This window comes from Saimiri boliviensis, chromosome 14 (assembly GCF_048565385.1).
Source record: "Saimiri boliviensis isolate mSaiBol1 chromosome 14, mSaiBol1.pri, whole genome shotgun sequence".
NCBI classification, from domain to species: domain Eukaryota; kingdom Metazoa; phylum Chordata; class Mammalia; order Primates; family Cebidae; genus Saimiri; species Saimiri boliviensis.
Genome location: NC_133462.1, coordinates 11,864,524 through 11,887,138, shown reverse-complemented (window position 1 = coordinate 11,887,138; position 22,615 = coordinate 11,864,524). Strand labels below are relative to the sequence as shown.

General features: G+C 52.3%; 1 protein-coding gene across 1 annotated transcript; it reads right to left on the bottom strand.

Moving 5' to 3' along the window:
* Positions 1–878: 878 nt before the first annotated feature.
* MYPOP (Myb related transcription factor, partner of profilin) lies at positions 879–12,651 on the bottom strand. The gene is made up of 3 exons (XM_039466743.2): positions 12,368–12,651; positions 11,067–11,626; positions 879–2,179 (listed from the first exon to the last, which is right to left on the bottom strand). The coding sequence occupies exons 2-3, from the start codon at positions 11,572–11,574 to the stop codon at positions 1,479–1,481; spliced, it is 1,209 nt and encodes a 402-aa protein (XP_039322677.1). The 5' UTR covers positions 11,575–11,626; positions 12,368–12,651; the 3' UTR covers positions 879–1,478.
* Positions 12,652–22,615: the final 9,964 nt, after the last annotated feature.

Genomic DNA, 22,615 nt, shown 5'->3' with positions numbered 1-22,615 from the left:
ACCAGTTCCTGCCTTCATGATATTATGGGGCAAATGTGCCTTAAACAGATAAGTCCTGTGTTTATTTAGAGCAGGCGTCCCCAAACTACGGCCCGCGGGCGGCATGCGGCCCCCTGAGGCCATTTATCTGGCCCCCCGGCCGCACTTCAGGAAGGGGCACCTCTTTCATTGGTGGTCAGTGAGAGGACCACAGTATGTGGCGGCCCTCCAACGGTCTGAGGGACAGTGAACTGGCCCCCTGTGTAAAAAGTTTGGGGACATCTGATTTAGAGATACCATGAAAAAGAACCTGGCTGTGTGTGGTGGCTCATGCTTGTAGTCCTAACACTTTGGGAGGCCAAGGTAGGAGGACTGCCTGAGCCCAGGAGTCCAAGACCAGCCTGGACAACACAGGAAAACCCCATCTCTACAAAAATAAAACAATTAGCTGGGCAGATGGTGCAGGTCTGTGGTCCCAGCTACTTGGGAGGCTGAGGCAGGAGGATTGCTTGAACCTGGGAGGTCGAGGTTGCAGTGAGCTGTGACAGTGCCATTGCACTCCAGTCTGGGCAACAGAGCGAGATCCAATCTCAAAAAAACAAAAAGAAAGAAAAGAAAAAGAAAAAGAACCACAGACACTGAGAGAGACTCTAAGAGGCAAACCCATGTTAGCCTTGGGGAGGGAATCTAGGACTTTCTGCTGGAGGTGACATTTAGACTGGTATCTAAAGGATAAGTAGGAATAAGATTTAATGTGAACACAAGACTTGATGGCTTTAAAAACTAAAAAAAAAAAAGAAAAAGGCTGGAAAACCAGCCCCCCAATTGCCTGCCTGTGCAGGGGGCGGGGCAGGTGTAGGTGCTGGTTCCCCAGGCCCCTCAGTCAGAGCCTCAGGTAATTGTATTAAAAATAAGTTTATTGATATCTTGTCACCACTGGGGAGACAGGAGGGGGTTGAGCTCCAGAAGTCAGAGAGAGTAATGGTAGGCAGAGAACCCAACCTCTGCCTCTCCTATCAGAACTCACGAGTCTCCTCTCCCTAGGGTATAGACGGCTATATCCTCTTTGTCATCCATATTTTGATTTGTCTCACAACTTGCACCCCCTCCAAAGTCTGGGATGGAGAGGTAGGGAGTCCCCCACGGGTCAATTCTCTTCAAGTCAAGAACAGGAATTGTTAGGGAAGGGCTATGTGCAGACCCGAGAGGTTCCCTCCCCACCCCACATAGGGCAATAATAAATAACATGAAATTGATGGCTTAGAAGTCAGGGTTAAGGGAGGCAGCCAGGCAGACAGCACTGTACCAGAGAAAGGGGTTGGGGGGGCCCATTGCTGAAGCCCCCCCAGAGAATCAGGCACTAACTAGCACAGGGAGTGGGTGCTCACATCCCTGGAGCAGGGAGCTAGGGTGCAGCTGGGATGGGCAGAGAGCGTCGCCCCCCTCGACTGCGCCAAGCTGGGGAGAGGGGGTGCAGGCAGGAGTGTAGATAGTAGATTTCACGGAGATTTCCATCGACCGCGCCTTTTCCGTGTAGGGAAACCTTTTCTCCGCTTGTGTGGAGGGGAGTCGTGTGGAGGGAGTGGGGCTGAGGGTGGCCGGGGCGCCCCCTCCTCGCTCCTTGGGGCAATAATCACTCCCCTGGCTGCCACCACTGCCCCGTCCACCACAGCAGCCACCACAGACACGGGCTCTGGGGTGATTTCTACTTTGGGAGCTGGAGGGGGCAGGACAGGCCTGGGAGCTGGGGGTGGGGGTGGGGGTGGGGGCAGAGGTGGGGGGAGGGAGTCAACTGGGGTTCCTGGCAGAAGGGGCAGCAGGGCGCTGAGGGCCTCGCTCAGTTTGGCCAGTCCCTGTCGAAGGGTGCCAGCCAGCTCCCGGATGGCATTGGCAGTCTCCTGCTGGGCTCGCAGGAAGTCCAGGGAGGGGTCTGGGGTTGCGAGCATGGGTGGAGGCCGAGGAGGGGGTGGGGGGCTTGGGGGTGAGGGTGCCACTTGGGCCAGTGGCAGTGGGGGTGGCAGTGGAGGGGCTGGGGGTGGTGGAGACAAGGCCAGGCGAGGCAGCTGGACCGGCTGCAGGGCCGAAGGGGGTGGGGACTCACGCTCCTTGGGCCGAGGGCAGCCCCCTTCCTGGGGATTGCAGGAGGGCCGGACCCAGGGCTCGGGGCTGCTGGAGCCCCCCTTGCTGTGGGCTGATGTATCTGTAGAGAGAGAAATGCAGGTAAGGGGTGAGTGACCCTTGATGCTGCCTTGATTTCCCCTTTCCCCCTCCCTCCCTCACCTTCCCCCTACCCAAACCTAGAACAGAGTCTTGCTCTGTTACCCAGGCTGGAGTGCTGTGGCGTGATCTCGGCTCACTGCAATCTTCACCTCCTGAGTTCAAGCAATTCTCCTGCCTCAGCCTCCGGAGTAGCTGGGATTACAGGTGCCCACCACCACAACCAGCTAATTTTTGTATTTTTAGTTGAGACGGGGTTTCACCATGTTGGCCAGGCTGGTCTCCAACTCCTGACCTCATCGTCCGCCACCTTGGCCTCCCAAAGTGTTGGGATTACAGGCGTGAGCCACTGCACTCAGTCCCAGAACGATCCTTTTAAAAGCTAAGCCAGATCATGCCTTAGACGAGAAGCTCCAAGGAAGGCCAGTCTTTGTACCCAGAGGAGAGAGCGTCTGTGCCAGCTTTAATGAAACAGATCCTGGAAGTCCCTTGCTGGCAGGCAGCTCCCATTTCACCCACTGTAAGAGCCAACACTTTTTTTTTTTTTTTGAGACACAGTCTCACTTTGTAGCCTAGGCTGGAGTGCAGTGGTACGCGTCTGATCTCGGCTCACTGCAACCTCCATCTTCCAGCTTTTTTTTTTTTTGAGACGGAGTTTCGCTCTCGTTATGCAATGGCGTGATCCCGGCTCACCACAACCTCCGCCTCCTGGGTTCAGGCAATTCTCCTGCCTCAGCCTCCTGAGTAGCTAGGATTACAGGCACGCGTCACCATGCCCAGCTAATTTTTTGTATTTTTTAGTAGAGACGGGGTTTCACCATGTTGACCAGGATGGTCTCGATCCCTTGACCTCGTGATCCACCCGCCTCGGCCTCCCAAAGTGCTGGGATTACAGGCTTGAGCCACCGCGCCCGGCCCATCTTCCAGCTTTAAATGATTCTCCTGCCTCAGCCTCCCCAGGTAGCTGGGACTACAGGTACGTGCCACTCTGCCTGGCTAAATTTTTGTATTTTTAGTAGAGATGGGGTTTTCTTGGCCGGGCTGGTCTCAAATGCCTGACCTCAAGGGATCTGTCCACCTCAGCCGCCCAAAGTTCTGGGATTGCAGGCATGAGCCACCATGCCCAGACAAGGGCCAACATTTGACAAGGCTCTGAACTATGTGGATACTGCACCCACTGCTGGATCCTGAGGAGGTCAGAGAGGGACCTGGGAGAGAGTAAGGGTGGCTGGGTACTGGGGACATTTCCCTGAGACTCTCTCCAACCAAGGCTGCAGGATTTTCCAGTTCAGCCCCTAGCCTGGTAGGCTTCCTCGGTCTCTACTCACCTGGGGTCTCACTCAGGCTCATGGGCTTGAACGCAGTCTGCATACACAGGCTCCCAGCTTCCCGGGCCCAGCCTGAACCTCTTGCCTGAGCTCCAGACTCCTCTCTGCTGCTGGGCACTCTAGATTGTCTAAAAATGCCCCAAACTCTCTTGTTCAGAGCTGGGTTTCTGATCCTCCCCAAACCTGCTCCTCCCTCAGCTACCCCATCTCAGCAGATGCAGCTCCATCCTCCCAGCTGCTCAGGTTGAACACCTTCACTGTTTTGTTTACTAAGACACCATCTGCGTGCAGATGCTATCGGCTCTGCCTTCAAATTAAATACATCCAACTCTTTCTCCATGGTCCCCCACCCCTGGTCTAACCACCAGCATCTCCCACTGGGACCACTGCAGTCACCACCTCACTGACGGCTCTCTGCTTCCACCCCTGCCCCTGACACTACCTTTTTCCACCAGCAGCCCGAGGGGGTCCAACTAAATTACAAGGCAGTGAGGCTACAGGAAACAAGCTAGTCGCAAAGGACCACAGACCTTAGGGGCCGTTCATATGAAATGTCCAAAAGAGGCAAATCTGGCTGGGTGCAGTGGCTCATGCCTGTAATCCCAGCGCTTTGGAAGGCCAAGGCAGGCGGATCAACTGAGGTCAGGACTTGGAGACCAGCCTGGCCAACATGGTAAAATCCCGTCTCCAGTAAAAATGCAGAAAACTAGCCGAGTGTGTTGGCTCATGCCTGTAATCCCAGCTATTCAGGAGGCTAAGGCAGAAGAATTGCTTGAACCCAGGAGGTGGAAGTTGTAGTGAGCTGAGAACATGCTACTGTACTCCAGCCTGGGCAATAGAGCAAGATTCTGTCTCAAAAAGAAAAAAATAGGCAAATCTATAGAGACAGAAAGCAGACGAGTGGCTTCCAGGGACTGGGGGAAGATGAGGAAGATGGGGGATTGGGGACGGCTGAGAGGTGCAGGGTTTCTTTCTGGAGTGATGAAAATGTTCTAAAATTGATTGTGGTGATGGTTGCGCAACTGTGAATATACTAAAAGCCACTGATTGTAAACTTTATTTTCATTTTTGAGATGGAGTTTCGTTACCCAGGCTGGAGTGCAACGGCACGACCTCAGCTCACGGCAACCTCCACCTCCTGGGTTCAGGCAATTCTCCTGTCTCAGCCTCCTGAGTAGCTGGGACTACAGGCATGTGCCACCATGCCCGGCTAATGTTTTGTATTTTTAGTAGAGACGGGGTTTCACCATGTTGACCAGGATGGTCTCGATCTCTTGACCTCGTACCCGCCTCAGCCTCCCAAAGTGCTGGGATTACAGGCTTGAACCACCACGCCCAGCTTATTTTTTATTTTTTTGAGACAAGAGTCTTGCTCTGTTGCCCATGCTGGAGTGCAGTGGTGAGATCTCGGCTCACTGCGGCCTTAACCTCCCCAGCTTAGCGATCCTCCCATCTCAGCCTCCTGAGCTGCTGGGACCACAGACGCACAGCCCCACGCCAGGCTAATTTTATTTATTTTTTTGTAGAGATGAGGTCTCACTATGTTGCTCAGGCTGGTCTCAATCTCCTGGGCTCAAGCGAATTGTACACTTTAAGTGAGTTGATAGTATAGTATGGGAATTTTATCTAATATAATTATTTTTAAAAATACAAGTCAGGCTGGGTCCAGTGGCTCACATCTGTAACCCCAGTAGTCTGGTAGGTCGATGGGGGTGGATCATGAGGTCAAAAGATCGACACCATCCTGGCCAACATGGTGAAACCCCGACTCTACTAAAAATACAGCAATTAGCCGGGTGTGGTGGCATGTGCCTGTAGTCCCAGCTACTTGGGAGGCTGAGGCAGGAGAATTGCTTGAACCTGGGAGCCGAGATCGCACCACTGCACTCTGTCCAGCCTGGAGACAAAGCAAGACTCTGTTCCAAGAAAAAAAACATATAAGTCACATATTGTTTGTATGCTGGAACCGTCCGGTGGCTCCCACCTCGCTCAGGGTAAAAGCAAAGTCCTTGAGGCCTCTAGGGCCCTGCCTCCCTGACCTTGGCTCCCATCCCTCCCTCTTAGCTTACTTAGCTCTAGCCATGTGGGTTCCTTGCTGACCCTCAAACACATCAGGCCTACTTCTTTTTTTTTTTTTTTGAGTAGGAGTCTCATTCTGTCACCCAGGCAGGAGTGCAGTGACGCAGTCTCGGCTCACTGTAACCTCTGCCCGCTGGGCTCAATCGATTCTCCCACCTCAGCCTCCTGAGTCGCTGGGACTACAGGTGTGCACCACCATGCCTGGCTGATTTTTGTTTTGTTTTTGTAGAGGCAGGGTTTTGCCATGTTGCTCAGGCTGGCCCTGTACCTTTCCTTTTCTCTCCCCTAACCCTACCTGATTCCTCTCCTAGCTCTTATCTCCACCTGGCATGGAGTGGCTCTGTGTCTGCTGTCTGCCTCCTCCTCCTGATGTCAGCTCCATCAGGCAGGGCTTCGTATCTCTCCCTTCTGTTTACCCGGTGCCTAGAACAATGTCCGGCACAGTATTTTTCTTTAATGAGAAACAACTGGGGCTTCCAGAGAGTCAGCGCTGATTGGGTCCCAGGCTCCAGAGCTCCCAGCAGCCACAGGAGAAAGTCCAGCCTCTTCCCACGGCCCTGGGGCCTCAGCGCTTGCTCCCACCTCCTTCTTTCTGTCTGTCTTCCCACGTGCTGTTCCCTGGGCCAGGCTCACACTGCCTCCTGCATCAGCTTGGATTTTTTTTCGGATGTTCCTTCCTTGGGGAAGTTGGCCTCCCGCTCCTTGGCCAAATCAGATTACCCCGCTCTTCTCTCAAAAACAGGCAGCCAAAGAAAGAGAGAGAGAGAAAAGAAGAAAAAAAAAGAATAACAAAAACAAAAAACCAGCCATCCAGGCTAGGTGCAATGGCTCACGCTAGTAATCCCAGCATTTTGAGAGGTCCAGGTATGTGGATCACCTGATGTCAGGAGTTTGAGACCAGTCTGGCCAACATGGTGAAGTCCTGTCTCTACTCAAAATACAAAAATTAGCTGGGCGTGATAGTGCATGCCTGTAATCCCAGCTACTCCAGGTTCGAGAATCGCTTGAACCCTGGAGGCAGTGGTTGCAGTGAGACTAGATCGAACTCTAGCCTGGGCGACAGATCAAGACCCTGTCTCGAAGACACACCAACAAAGTAGCCACCTCCTGCCCTGGCTGCTGGGGTCCAGCCTCCCTGGGCTAGCCACCAGCAGGAGGTAGGGAGGCTGGGAGAGAGATAAGCAGAGCAGACAGCGACAGGACAACTGAGCCAGGCCCTGGGCTAAATCCCCTCTTACATGATCTCATGGAGTCCTCCCAGCCATTCTCTGGGCTAGGCGCGATCATGATCATCGCCCCATTTTACAGATGAGGTGACTTGATGCTCAGAGAGAGGTGTCATATGCAGAAAAGGGATTTGAACCCGGGTTGACTCCAGAGTCCGTGCTTCTGTTTGTTTTGTAGAGATGGGACCCTCGCTATATTGCCCAGGCTGGTCTCAAACTCCTAGCCTCAAATGATCCTCCTGCGTTGGCCTCCCAAAGTGCTGGGATTACAGGTGTGAGCCACTGCATGGCCAGAGTCCATGCTCTTTTTGTTTTTGAGACAGAGTCTCACTCTGTCACCCAGGCTGGCGTGCAGTGGCATAATCTGGACTCACTGCCACTTTTACCTCCCAGGTTCACTCCTGCCTCAGCTTCCTGAGCAGCTGGGATTCTAGGCATGTGCCCCACACCTGGCTGATTTTTGTATTTTTAGTAGAGACGAGGTTTTACCATGTTGGCCAGGCTGGTCTCGAACGCCTGTTCTCAAGGGATTCGCCCACCTTGGCCTCCTCGGTCTCCCAGAGTGCTAGGATTACAGGTGTGAACCACTTCATCACAGCGGAATCCATGCTCTTAAACACTCCTGGGGCAAGGGCTGTGGGCCTGGGGTGTGGATATTGGTAGGAAGTCTTCCTTATAAGGAACATGGGAATTGCAGCCACTCAGAAATGTGGCTTTTCCGGTCTACTGAGTAAAAAGGAACAGAAAGTAGCCAGCCTTCATGCCCACCAGGTTCACAGGAGTCATAGAGGCCACTCCAAGAGTTTTTTTTTTTTTGGTTTTTACTTTTTTCTTTCAGGGACGGAGTCTAGCTTTGTCACCCAGGCTGGAGTGTAATGGTGTGATTTCCATTCACTGCAACTTCCACCTCCCAAGCTCAAGCAATTCTCCTGCCTCAGCCTCCAGAGTAGCTGGGATTATAGGCACACACCACCACGCCTGGCTAATTTTTGTATTTTAGTAGAGATGGGGTTTCACCAGGTTACCTAGGCTGGTCTGGAACTCCTGACCTCAGGTGATCCACCTGCCTCAGCCTCCCAAAGTGCTGGGATTACAGGTGTGAGCCACCGTGCTCAGCTGTTTTTTTTTTTTTTTTTTTGAGGAAGGCTCTTGCTCTGTTGCCCAGGTTGGAGTGCAGTGGTACGATCATGGCTCACTGCAACCTCTGCTTCCCAGGCTCAAGGGATCCTCATGCTGCCTCAACGTCATGTGTGGCTGGGACCAAGATGCCATGCCACCATGTCTGGTTAATTTTTGGATTTTTTTGCAGAGATGGGGTCTTACTTTGTTGCCCAGGCTGGTCTTGTGCTCCTGGGATCAAGCAATCCTCCCGCCTCAGGCTCCCAAAGTGCTGGGATTACAGACATGCCTCTGTGCCTGGCTTCACTCTAAGAGTTAAAATCGTATTTATTTGCAAACTTTGGATCTCAGTTTTCCCTACTTGATGTTTTTATTTGTTTGTTTTGAGAAGGAGTCTTGCTCTATCACACAGGCTGGAATGCAGCAGCACAATCTCAGCTCACTGCAACCTCCACCTCCCAGGTTCAAGTGATTCTCCAGCCTCAGCCTTCTGAGTAGCTGGGATTACAGGTGCATGCCACCATGTCCGGCTAATTTTTGTATTTTTTAGTAGAGACGGGGTTTCGCCATGTTGGCCAGGCTGGTCTCAAACTCCTGACCCCAGGTGATGTGCCTGCCTGGGCCTCCCAAAGTGCTGGGATTACAGGCATGAGTCACTGCACTACAGGCATAAGTCACTGCACCTGCCTCTCAGTTTCCATACTTGTAAATGAGTGTGTGACCTGGCACTACACAGAGTGCTGAGATTACAGGCGTGAGCCACCGTGCCAGGCCTGTGTAAATTTCTAATCGAGGATGCTCTATGCATGTTCCCGCCTCAGAACCTTTGCACATGCTGTTTCCTATAGCAGGAGTGCCCTTTTCCCAGGTGTCTGCGAGGCTCACCCTATTCTCACTTCTACTTGAATTTCACCTTCTCTGAGAATCCCTGACTACCCTGTCTTACAGCCCACTTCCGTGACTCACCATCCTCTGAATATGCCTTATTTCTCCTCTTAGTTCTCACCACCTCCTGTATATACAGTCTGTTTTGGGGGTTACTTCTTTGTGGTCTGTTTTCTTCAACTACATAGAATGTCGGCTCCATAAGGAAAGGGGATCTTGTCTTTTTCTTTACAGTAGTCCCTGCACCTACAATAGTAGCTGCCTTGGAAGGGGTTCTCAATGTATTATTTGTTAAATGAGTCAATGAAGCGGTTATACAGCTTCTGAAAAAAAAAAGTTGGCCATCTCTGCTCTGCTTCTATGGGATATCTCACAGATGGAAACACCAAGGTTTGATTCAAGGTTTGAGAACAAGGATCCCACGTGATTGTGTCACCTTCCTGCTTAAGAGACTTTTATGCCTCCTGAGTGCGCTTAAGAGCAAATCCAGGCTGGGTGCAGTGGCTCATGCCTGTAATCCCAGCACTTTGGGAGGCCGAGGAGGGCGGATCACCTGAGATTGGGAGTTCGAGACCAGCTTGGTCGACATGGTGAAATCCTGTCTCTACCAAAAATACAAAAACTACCCAGGCATGGTGGTAGGCGTCTGTAATCCCAGCTACTCAGGAGACTCAGGCAGGAGAATCACTTGAACCCAGGAGGCAGAGGTTGCAGTGAGCCAAGATTGTGCCACTGCTCTCCAGCCTGGGCAACAGAGTGAGACTCCATCTAAGAAAAAAAAAAAAGCAAGTTCAAATTCCTGACCTTGACTTCCACACCACGTGTAATCTAATTCTGACACACCCATTAACTCCTGGTCAATATTAACTCTTGTTATTGCTGGGCAATCTAGCCCAGTGGTTAACTGCCATGGACTGGGAGTTGGACACACACTTATGTTTGAGTCCTGACTCTGTCACTTACTTGCTGTGTGACCTTGTGTTGGTGAATGAACCTCTCTGAATCACATGATCTTGAACTGTCTTAATTGATCATGCCCATGTTCCTCCCCTTCTTCCAACCCTTCCGTGGCTCCTCATAGCAGTCAGGGTAAAATCCAGACTCCTCACCTTGGCCTAAAGGCGCAGTATGGTCTGGCCTTGCTGACCTCTCTGAGCTCATCTCAAAATGTTACTTTTCTTCAACGTTTCCCCTCTATACCCTCTGCCCTGCAACTTCTTTTTAGTTTCCAAAACTGGCCAAGCTTTCTTGCCTCCAAGCCATTTGCACATGCTGTTTCCTCTACCAAAAATACTTTCCCAGCTCTTAACTCTGCATTTCAGCTCTGATGTCTCCTCCTCCAGGAAGCCCTCCTGGATACCACCCCCCCCGGCCTACCTCCCCCCCCCCCCGGGCCTACCTCCCCCACCAGAGTCAGAAACCCCTTCTGGGCTCCCACAGTCCCTAGGATCCCCCACCCCAGCCCTGTCCCCTCAACTCATCACTGTCTTCCCCACCCCACTACTGGACTGGCTCAGTCATCTATGTGTCTCCAGCCTTATCCAGCACAGAGCAGGTGCTCAGGGAATGGCTGTAGAAGAAATAATCCAGAATCAAAGCTAAGCAGGAAGTCTCTGTAGTCAGCTCTCCACACCTCTATCGAAGGCATGACCTTGGGAAAATGACCAAATACATCTGGGTCTTTGATTCAGGAAATAGTGAAATAGCATGCATCTTGCCGCAATGACGATTCTATCAAGAACTAACAGAGTTCAGGAGGTGCTGACCTCAGCAACTTACCCATATTAGCTCATTTAATCTTTACAGCAACACTTTGAGGTGCAGACTATTTTTATCTCCATTTTACAGATGCAGCAACTGAAGTAACTTACTCAGATGACACAGTGGAGTGGCAAAGTTGTGATTGGAGCCCAGGCAATCTGCCTCCAGAGTCACTACTCTACACTGCCTTTCATGAAATCCTGCCTGTGCTGACGATCCCAGGTGTGGACCTGAGTCAGGCCTCCTCGGTCTGGTTTCATTCCTGACTCTTGACAGTCACTAGCTAAGGGACCTGGGGCAAGTCATTTCATTTCTCTGCGTTTCAGTTTCCCTCGCTATAAAGTGGGGAGGACAGCACCCACCTCACAGGCTGCAGCAAGTCTTGGGTGAGCCACGTAAAAGGCTTGGAACAGCGCAGGCACGCAGCCAACTTTGTGTTTGCTCTCGCTAAGGCGATGCTGAAGACACTCACCTGCACGTCGGTCCTCCCTGCGGTCTTCCGACAACACATAGCGTTGGGGGCAGGCGCTTGGGGGCGGCGGCTGTGAGGAGGGTGCTGCAGGGGGCTCCTCCGCCCCAGCACCTGCCCCGGGCCCCGCCACACCTGGCCCCAGGATGGCAAAAATGGTCTCCTCTTCCGCGGAGAAGGCGTCCTCGGCGGCGGGCCCGGCACCCTGCGTGGAGTGCGGCACGCGGGCGAGCTTCTCCTTGGTGCGGCGCTTGAAGTCGTTCCAGCGCTTCTGCACCTCCTGGCCCGTGCGCTTCCAGCTGGTGATACCGTTGATCTTGGCGGCGATGCCGTCCCACACGCGCCGCCGCTCGGCCACGCTCACCCGACGGCTCTGCGCGCCGTAGAGCTGCGGGTAGTGGGCGCGCACCTCGCGGATCAGGATCTGGTTTTCTTCGAACGAGAAGCGCGGCTTGCGCAGCCGGGTGGTTTCCTCCGTTTCTCCCGCCGCCGCCGCCGCCGCCGAGGCCATGGCGCCCCCCGACGCCGCCGTCCGGCCGCCTGGCGCATGGGGGGCGCCGGCGCTGTGGGCAAAGGGCGCTAGGGGCTGGCGGGGGCTCGAAGTCCCCCCCGCCGCCGCCCAGCCCAGACCGCCGGGCTGCGAGCTCCTCGGACCCTGGGGCAGGAGTGGGGGCGGGGGGCGGGCAGGGGCGACGGGCACCCGGGGCAGTCGGAAGCGCCTAAGAATAGCTGACACCAGCGGAGCGCCCGGCTCGGGCTTCACGTGGCGCTAAGTGCCACGCTGAGGAGTTGATGGAAATTGGGGGAGGGTCTGAGGGATGGAGGGAAAGGAGGAAAAGTGCGAGGAGAGGAGTGTCTGCAAGACTTAAGAGAGTGGGGGCACGGGAGGACAGGAAGTGGAGGTAGGTTGGGGGTGTCTTAGGGGTCTTAGATGCATGAAGATGAGGAGATGCGGAAGGGGCGATACAGCAAGAAGGGGGGATCTGGAGCAGAGGAGGCGCTCTAGGGGCTCCAGGGGGCAACAGGGCGTCTGTAAGACTGATAGGAGAAGGGCCCTGAGAGGGGATGTCCAGGAATAATGGTGAAGTGGAAGCTCCCCTATCAGTGGAAGAGCTGGGACGATCAAATATTAGTGATCAGGGTCTGCAGGGATTGTGGGGGCTCTGGGGATTGCCACAAATTAAGGGGAGCTCTGGAGATAATGGGGGTCCGGGATCACAAGGGGACAGCAGAGGCTACGGGGGACTGCAGGAAGAGCGAAGGTCGCGGAGGGTGGGGACCGAGTCGGGCCACGGGTCACTCACCGGCGTCGCCGCAGCCGCCGGTGGGTCAGGGCTCGGGCTTCTGCGGCCTGTTCCCACCCCCCGCCCCCTCCCTCCCCTCTTTGGGCCCCGCCTCCGGCCGCCCCGCATGCCAAGGCGCAGGCGCGCCCAACGCCAGTCGGCCCCAACGCCCTCAACCTTTTCCAGCATGGCGCAGGCGCAGAACTGCGCTCCGCCGAACCCCACCGGCAGGCCTGCAACCGCGCAGCCGCAAGGTTATCGCCGCGCGGGTCCCCTAGCCCCCCAGGGCCATAACGGCGCACGCGCGAAAACTCCGTCGCGCGCATGCGCGTCCCTGGTGTGGTACCCGGGACCTGGTCTCGGCGCAGGCGTAGCGAGCCTTGGAGGAGGTGGGAGATACTGGGAGCGCGCTAGTACCGAGCGGTGTCCCAGCCTTTCCGCCATTCTTCCAGCCCACCCTGCCCTCTAACTACGCAACTGTCCCTTTCTTTAGGAGAAAGGGGAGTGAGGCAGCGCCGAAGGGAAGCGCTTCGTCTCCTTGACAACTGCGTGGCTGGGGTGGAGGCGTGAGGAAGCCGCTTTGCCTACTCGTTTGCCCGCCCCTTTGCCGGGCCGCTCCAGAGCTTCCCACTTCGCACCCCTAGAGGCGGGGCGTCCTGGGGATGTCCCGCCCCGGGCGGATGCAGTAACCATAGCAACCCACTGGCCTTCCAATCACACCTTGGGGGCCCCTCTGTCCGCACCTTTGCCTCGAGGAGCCGGGAAGATGCGAGGGAAGAGCTTCTTGGCAGGTAGGGAGAGAGATCCTGACGCCGGCACGACTTTAAGCAAATACATGGAGACAGGAATGAAGCCAGAACGCAGGTCGGGTGAGCCGGATGGCAGGATGATGGATCTCAGTCCAGCTGAGAAATGTGTTCGTTAGCATCCTGCAGGAGTCCTCAAGGTCATTCGACAACCAGTGCTTCATTCATCCATTCAATAAATATACATGAGCACTTACAACAATTCCTGGTACAATGAGCATAAAAGCAAAAATCCATAGTCTGGGCCTGGCTCCGTGGCTCACGCCTGTAATCCCCACACTTTGGGAGGCCAAGACAGGCGGATCACCTGAGGTCAGGAGTTCGAGACCACCCTGGCCATCATAGTGAAACCTCGTCTCTCCTGAAAATACAGACACGGTGATGCATGCCTGTAATTCCATCTACTTGGGAAGCTCAGGCATGAGAATTGCTTAAACCCGGGAGGCAGAGGTTGCAGTGAGCTGAGATTGCACCGCTGCACTCCAGCCTGGGTGACAGAGCTAGACTCCGTCTCAAAAAAAAAAAAAAGAAAAAGGGAGATATGGTGAGTGTAAACTGACCAACAGGTTGAATGGTTCCCCCCCAAAATAGAGGCTGGTGTCCTGATCCCCCAGTGCTTCAGAATGTGACCTTATTTGGAAATAGGGCCCTTGGAGAGGGAATTCGTTAAGATGAGGCCATACCAGAGTGGGGTGGGCCCTTCCTTCATCATTCCTGGTGTCTTTATAAGAAGAGGAGACACACAAAGGAAGACAGCTCTGTGGCGACAGAGACGGGGATGCTGCAGCCACAAGCCCAGGAAGGCACTGTGCTATCATAAGCTGGAATAAGCCAGGAAGTATCCTCCCCTAGAGCTTTGTCGGGAGTGAGGCCATGCCCATGCCTTGATTTAGGATTTTCAGCCTGGTGAACTGGGAGACAATATGTTTATCTCTCTCTCTCTCTCTTTTTTTTTTTTTTTTTTTTTTTTTTGAGATGGTAAGTCTCACTCTGTCGCCCAGGCTGGAGTACAGTGGTGCGATCTCGGCTCACTGCAGCCTCCTTCACCTCCAGGTTCCAGCAATTCTCCTGCCTCAGCCTCCTGAGTAGCTATGATTACAGGTGCCCGCCACCATGCCCAGCTAATTTTTGTATTTGTAGTAGAGACAGGGTTTCACCATGTTGGCCAGGCTGGTCTCAAACTCCTGACCTCAGGTGATCCGCCTGCCTTGGCCTCCCAAAGTGCTAGGATTACAGATGTGAGCTACTGTGCCCGGCCATGTTTCTCTTGTTTTAAGCCACCCAGTTTTTGGTGTCATGGCAGTCACAGAAAACAAATGCACTGGGGACCCTGGGGAGGCATCCAGGGAGCTGCCAGCTCCATGGCATTCCAGGCAGAGAGCTGAGTCTAAATCTGGCTTGGAGTTCATGAGACGGTGGGAGGTGGAGAGCCACAGGCAGCAGGGTATGGAACTCCACAGATGTGGGTAGCTGGAGGCTGGATGCAGGAAGTCAGAGGCAAGTCTCCTGAAATGAGGGCGGCTTGGGGAAGGCTTTCTAGGGCCACGTTTTCTTTTTCTTTTTTCTTTTTTTTGAGATGGAGTTTTGCTTTTGTTGCTCAGGCTGGAGTGTAATGGTGCAATCTTGGCCCACTGCAACCTCTGCCTCCTGGGTTCAAGCAGTTCTCCTGGCTCAGCCTCCTGAGTAGCTGGGATTGCAGGCACTCACCACCATGCCTGGCTAATTTTTGCATTTTTAGTAGAGATGGGGTTTCGCCATGGTGGCCAGGTTCATCTCCAACTTCTGACTTCAGATGATCTGCCCACCTTAGCCTCCCGAAATGCTAGGATTACAGGCGTAAGCCACCACACCTGGCCAAGGGCCACATTTTCAAAACTATAGGTCTTTTTTTTTTTTTTGAGACAGAGACTCGCTACATGCCCCAGGCTGGAGTGCAGTGGTACAATCATGACTAAAACTTCCCGGCTCAAGCAACCCTCCCACTTCAGCCTCCAGAACAGCTGGAACTACAGGCACACACCACCATGCCCGGCTAATTAAAAAAAATTTTCTGTAGAGACACGGTCTCACTGTGTTGCCCAGGCTGCTCTCAGATTCCTGGGCTTGAGCAGTCCTCCCACCTCGGCCTCCTAAAGTGCTAGGATTACAGTCGTGAGCCACTGAATCCAGCCCAAACTATGAATCTTGACCCATTAGTGAGTCCAGGAAAATATTTACGGGGTTGCAAGTAGCATTAAACAAACACACAAAATAAAAGAATAGTAAAATATCAGACGCACTGTATAGAGTAAGAGAGTATTAAGGAAGTATTTCTCTAAGAAAATTTGTTTCTGTTATATATTTTCCTTCCTTCCTTCCCTCCCTCCCTCCCTCCCTCCCTCCTTCCTTCCCTCCTTCCTTCCTTCTTTCCCTCCTTCCCTCCTTCCCTCCTTTCTTCCTTTTCTTTTTTTGGGAATCTTGGTCTGTCACCCAGGGAAACGGGGTTTCACCATGTTGGCCAGGCTGGCCTTGAACTCCTGACATCAGGTGATCCACCTGCCTCAGCCTCTTAAGGTGCTGGGATAATAGGCGTGAGCCACCACACCCGATCTTCAATTATATATTTTCAGAGGTTGTTGGGCCACACCATAAGATAGTGGAAAGTGCTCAACTCTGGAGCCAGCCTGTCTGGGTTTGAATTCTCTTACTTTTTTTTTTTTTTTTGAGACAGAGTCTCACTCCATCGCCAGGCGCCAGGCTGCAGTGCAGTGGTGCGACCTTGGCTCGCTGCAACCTCTGCCTCCTGGATTCAAGCAATTCTTCTGCCTCAGCCACCCAAGTAGCTGGGACTACAGGTGTGCGCCACCACGCCCAGCTAACTTTTGTATTTTTAGTAGGGACGGGGTTTCACCATGTTGGCCAGGATGGTCTCGATCTCTTGACCTAGTGATCTGCCCACCTCAGTCTCCCAAAGTACTGGGATTACAGGCGAGAGCCACTGTGCCCGACCCGAATTCTCTCACCTGTTAGATGATCCTGAACAAGTTACCAGATTCTCTGGGCCTTAGTTTTTCTCTCTTTAAAATGAGGATTAACTCTGGGATCTACCTCATTGGACTGTTAGGAGTATTAACTGGGTCACATGTAGAAAGTATTTTGAGCTGTTCCTGCCATGTAATATAATAATTACCCTGTTAATATTATTATGATTATTATTTTGTGTATATATTAAATTATGCTGTAAATGAACTTTTCCTTGTGGGCTGCAGTAAAAAGTGAAAACATAACCTGCATCTGGGAGAGGAAGCTGCAGTCACAGAGGTGTGAAAAAATGAAGAGAACTGTCTGGCATTTTTTCCTCTGCCAACTCTCTTTCTCCTTTCCTTCTTGAGAGAAGGAGGGAAGGAGAAAGAGAGTCGGCAGAAGAAATAGGAGATGGGATTGAGGAAACTGCCAGATCATGTGGGGCCTGGAAGGTAAGGAGGTTGGGCTTTCTCTTGAAGGCACTGGGGAGCCATGGCACCGTCTTAGCACAGGAGAGAGAGGAGTCATATTTGTGTTTTAGAAACCTCCCCTCACCCACCCTGGGCCAAGCGAGGTGGCTCACACATGTAATCCCAGCACTTTGGGAGGCTGAGGTAGGCGGATCACCTGAGGTCAGGACTTCAAGACCAGCCTGGCCAACATGGTGAAACACCATCTCTACTAAAAATACAAAAATTAGCCAGGTGTGGTGGTGCACATCTGTAATCCCAGCCACTCGGGAGGCTGAGGCAGGAGAATCACTTGAACTCAGGAGGTGGAGGTTGTAGTGAGCTGAGACTGCACACCGTTGCACTCCAGCCTGGGTGACAAGAGCAAAAGTCCGACTCAAAAAAAAAAAAAAAAAGAAGAAGACACCCCTTGAGAACTGAAGAAGGTGAATGAGAGTAGGGCCAGAATTTCAGTGGGGAGGCTGTGGCTGGGGCCAGGGTGAAGCAGTAGAGAAGAGGAGAAAACAGGTGGGAGAGAGATTTAGGAGGAAGAATGGACGGGACTGGGAGCCGGATGGGCTGTGAGGGGTGAGGGACAAAGCCTAGATCCTTGGCCCTGGAAACAGGGTACATGGTAGGGCTGCCCAAGATGGAGACTTGAGGGGTAGCCGGTGTAGGGGTAAGATGGGAAAGTGGTTTGGGATGTGGTGGGTATGAAAGGCCTGAGCAGGTTTGAGGAATGGGGAAAAGCATCCAGGCACCCATCAGGTGTGTGGAAAAGGGCTGGAGGCCAAGGCACAGTGGAAACTAAATTTGTTTGGTTTTGTGTTGTTTTAATGGAAAAAGAAATGAATGCAACAAGCATATTAAGTGCTGGCCTAGGGCTGGGCCTGGTTGCTCATGCCTATAATCCCAGCACTTTGGGAGGCTGAGGCAGGAGGACTGCTTGAGGCCAGGAGTTTAGCCTGCAATGAGCTATTATCTTGCCCCTGTGCTCCAGCCTGGATGACAGAGCGAGACCCTATCTTTTTTTTTTTTTTTTTTTTTAAATTTAAAAGAGAGATGAGGTCCTATTATGTCACCCAGGGTGGTCTTGAACTCCTGGGCTCCAGTGATCCTACTGCCTCAGCCTCCCAAAATGCTGGGATTACAGGTGCAAGCCACTGTGTTGGCTGAGACCCTGCCTTAAAAAAAAAAAAAATGTGGCCAGGCACAGTGGCTCACGCCTGTAATCCCAGCATTTTGGGAGGGCGAGGTGGACAGATCATCTGAGATCAGGAGTTCAAGACCAGCCTGGCTAACATCGTGAAACCCCATTTCTACTAAAAGTACAAAAGATTAGCCAGGCTTGGTGGTGCGTGCCTGTAATCCCAGTGACTCAGGAGGTTGAGGCAGGAGAACTGCTTGATTCTCAACCATCCCAGAACGGAGGTTGCAATGAACTGAGATTGTGCCACTGCACTCCAGCTTGGGTGACAAGAGCGAAACTCCATCTCAAAAAAAAGAAAAAGAAGTCCTGCCTGAGGCACCCGGTATACAGCAGTAAACAAAATACTGAACTCTGCTCTCAGAGCTTCCTTTCTAGCTGGGGATGGGGGATGGATAGGAAGTAGATCACTTCATCAATCCAGGATAATACAGAGAAACAGAGCCAGTAGGGGGTATGTATGAAGCGATCCGCTGCAAGAAATTGGCTTATAGAATTGTAGGGCTGGCTAAGCAACTTCAAAATCCATGCACAAGGCACCCATTGGAAAGCGCAGGCTGGAGCTTTGGGTGTGAACTGAAGCCCCTCTCTATAGGCAGAATTTCCTCAGGGAAGCTTTGGCTCTATTCTGAAAACCTTTTGACTGATTGCATCAAGCCACTCTGTGTGTGTGCATGCATGTGTGTGTGTGTATTTAGTTTGTGCAAAATAATTCATTTCCCAACAAAAGATACTGAACCTTTTTTTGTTTTTTTAGAGACGGAGTCTTTCTCTACTGCCCAGGTTGGAGTGCAATGGCACGATCTCAGCTCATTGCCAACCTCTGCTGCCCAGGTTCAACTGATTCTCCTGTGTCAGCCTCCCAAGTCGCTGGCATTACAGGTGCACGTTACCATGCCTGGCTGATTTTTGAATTTTTAGTAGAGATGGGATTCACCATGTTGGCCAGTCTGGTCTCAAACTCCTTACCTTAGGGAATTTGCCTGCCTTGGCCTCCCAAAATGCGGGGATTATAGGTGTGAGCCAGCCCTCTCAGATTATCTAGGATAAATTTCCTTTCTTAAGGTAAACTAATTATAGGCTTTAATCCCATCAACAAGATATCTTCTTGCAGCAGCACCTGGATTCATATTTGACTGAATGACTGAGGACAGCAGTCTGGCCAAGCTGACACAAGAAACTGACCGTTCCAACGACAGATGTAGTAAATAACTCAGCCGGCCGGGCGCAAGGCGGCTCATGCTTGTAATCACTTTGAGAGGCCCAGGTGGGTGGATGATTTGAGGTCGGGAGTTTGAGAACAGCCTGGTCAACATGGCGAAACTCCATCTGTACTAAAATACAAAAATTAGCCCGGCGTGGTGGCGGGCACCTGTAGTCCCAGCTCCTCAGGAGCCTGAGGCAGGAGAATTGCTTGAACCTGGGAGACAGAGGTTGCAGTAAGCCAAGATCACGCCCAGCCTGGGTGACTGATCAAGATTCCATCTCAAAAAATATATCTACTCGGCCGGGCGCTGTGGCTCACGCCTGTAATCTCAGCACTTTGGGAGGCCGAGGCGGGTGGATCACAAGGTCGAGAGATCGAGACCATCCTGGTCAACATGGTGAAACCCTGTCTCTACTAAAAATACAAAAAATTAGCTTGGCATGGTGGCGCGTGCCTGTAATCCCAGCTACTCAGGAGGCTGAGGCAGGAGAATTGCCTGAACCCAGGAGGCGGAGGTTGCGGTGAGCCGAGATCGCGCCATTGCACTCCAGCCTGGGTAACAAGAGCGAAACTCCGTCTCAAAAAAAAAAAAAAAAAAAAAAAAAAAATATATATATATATATATATATATATATATACTCTTTTTTTTGATGTTGAGGGTAGAGCCAAGACGATTTCCTAATGAATGTGGGATTTCTATTTTGGACTGGATAAGAGGGAAGGAAGAAAAGAAGAGAAGGAAGGAGAGAAGGAAAGGAGAAAGGAAGGAGAGCAGGAGGTAGAAGGCAAAAATGACAGATGAAGAGACACATTAAGAGAGAAACTGGGCGACAGGGCAAGACCCTTTGGGGGAGGGTAGAAAGAAAGAGAAACTGAATGATAAACCTAAAAGTGATCTCTCAACATTCTGAGTACAGATTAAAATGAAGACTTTTGTTAATAGTTTGATCTTGGCCCGGTGTGGTGATTCACGCCTGTAATCCCAACATTTTGGAAGGCTGAGGCGGGTGAATCATTTGAGGTCAGGAGTTTGAGACCAGCCTGGGCAGCACGGTGAACCCCCATCTCTACTAAAAATACAAAAATTAGCTGGGTGTGGTGGCGCATGTCTGTAGTCCCAGGTACTCCGGAGGCTGAGGCAGGAGAATCATTTGAACTCGGGAGGTGGATGTCTCAGTGAGCGGAGATCATGTCACTGCACTCCAGCCTCGATGACAAAATCAGTGAGATTTTGTCTCAAAAAAAAAAAAAGTGTGATCTTTTCCCTTCTTTTGTATAAAATTCTCTGGAACGGGCCAGATTCTGGTTAGCATTGGAAATCAGCTCTAATCTACAGTCACCACTCATCAGAACCCCTGGAACCCCATGTTTGGACAAATCCAGTTTCAGAGACCAACACAGTGGTAGGCATTCTTGGCCACTGTGGGAGTGCGAGGTGCAGAAACAAAGCCATGGCCTTACAAACATCAGGGCACAGTGGGCACTCTGTGAGGCTCTAGGTCTATCCTTAGTGGATCTGATTTTCCTTCCCTGCTTCTACCTGGGTGTAGAACTCTTCTACTCCTCTCTCTCATAAGCTCAAAGTGGTGCTGGAGGGAAGAGGCTGTTCTGGAGCATTTGCTTCTCTGCACAGAGTCTTGCTACTGTCTTCTCAAGGGCGCATCGGGTGGGCAGGGTGGTGTCTGGTGCACACGGGCACCATGCAGAAGTCTCCAGTGGCCCCTGCATGCCCACTCTGCTCCATGTATCTTCTCTGAGCCCAGGAGGCTGCCCTGTGTGCACTTCATCTGCCTGCCTCACTGGTCTCTGCTTCATGGGAGGTCACTGCTGGAGACGGGGCAGGTGCCGGAGAATGACCAGCTGGCCTGCATCTGGCCTCGACCTGTCCACACCTGCAGAGCTGTCTGTGCCTCTTCCCATAACTCTCTGCATGCAGCCTTCTCACGGGCTCCAGACTAGACTTAGACACGGCACCCATTTCAGTCCAGACTCCCTGGACGACTCCTCAGGGTCCCCAGTGCCTTCCTTTCCTGTGGCTGTTATGACAAAGTACTACAAACTGGGTGGTTTAAAACAAGGGAAACGTAGCTGGGCGTGGTGGCTCATGCCTGTAATCACAGCACTTTTGGGAGGCCGAGGTGGGCAGATCACCTGAGGTCAGGAGTTTGAGACCAGCCTGGCCAAAATGGTGAAACCCTGTCTCTACTAAAAATACAAAATTAGCCAGGTGTGGTGGCACATACCTGTAGTCCCAGCTATTCGGGAGGCTGAGGCAAGAAAATCGCTTGTGTCTGTGAGGCAGAGGTTGCAGTGAGCCAAGATGGTGCCACCAGCCTGGGCGATGGAGCCATCTCAAAAAACAACAACAAGGAAAATGTATTGTCTCCCAGTTCACCAGGCTGGAAATTTGAAATCAAGGCATGGGCATGGCCTAACCCACCAAGGTTCTATGGGAGGATCCTTCCTGGCTTCTTCCAGCTTCTGATAGCACAGGGCCTTTCCAGGCTTGAGGCTGCAGCAGCCCTGTCTTTGCCTCTGTCTCCATAGAGCTGGTTTCCCTTGTGTGTCTGCTCTTCTTATGAAGACACCACGGGGCCGGGCGCAGTGGCTCACACCTGTAATCCAAGCACTTTGGGAGGCCGAGGCAGGTAGATCACGAGGTCAGGAGATCAAGACCAGCCTGCCCAACATGGTGAAACCCCGTCCCTACTAAATACAAAAATTAGCCGGGCGTGGTGGTGTGCACCTGTAGTCCCAGCTACTGGGGAGGCTGAGGCAGTAGAATCGCTTTAACCCAGGAGGCAGAGGTTGCAGTGAGCCAAGGTCAGGCCATTCCAGCCTCGGCAATGGAGCAGACTCTGTCTCAAAAAACAAAACAAAACAAAACAAAAACAAAAAAAATAACAAAATGTCCAGGTGCAGTAGCTTGTGCCTGTAATCCCAATACTTTGGGAGGCTGAGGTGGGAGGACTGCTTGAAGCCAGGTGTTGAGACCAGCTTGGGCAACAAAGCAAGACCCCTGTGTCTCCAGAAAAACAGAAACATTAGCCAGGTGGAGTGAGGTGTGCCTGTAGCTGTAGCTGCATGGGAGACTGAGGTGGGAGGATAGCTTGAACCCAGGAGTTTGAGGCTGAAGTGAGCCATGATCGCACCACTGCACTCCAGCTTCGGGGACAGAGCAAAACCCTATCAAAAAAGAGAGCCGGGCGTGGTGGCTCAAGCCTGTAATCCCAGCACTTTGGGAGGCCGAGGCGGGTGGATCACGAGGTCGAGAGATCGAGACCATCCTGGTCAACATGGTGAAACCCCATCTCTACTAAAGATACAAAAAATTAGCTGGGCATGGTGGCACGTGCCTGTAATCCCAGCTACTCAGGAGGCTGAGGCAGGAGAATTGCCTGAACCCAGGAGGCGGAGGTTGCGGTGAGCCGAGATCGCGCCATTGCACTCCAGCCTGGGTAACAAGAGCGAAACTCCGTCTCAAAAAAAAAAAAAAAAAAAAGAGAGAAACTCAAAACTTGACAAACTTGACAACCACTATTTATCTCTGTCTAGCTCTCTCCTGTCTTACTTTCCAGGTGTAAAGCAGCCTCCACC

Coding starts and splice junctions, on each gene's coding strand:
- MYPOP (XM_039466743.2), bottom strand. CDS start 11,574: ATGGCCTCGGCGGCGGCGGCGGCGGCGGGAGAAACGGAGGAAACCACC. Junction 2,180..11,066: donor CAGGGAGGACCGACGTGCAG/GTGAGTGTCTTC, acceptor CTCTCTCTACAG/ATACATCAGCCCACAGCAAG.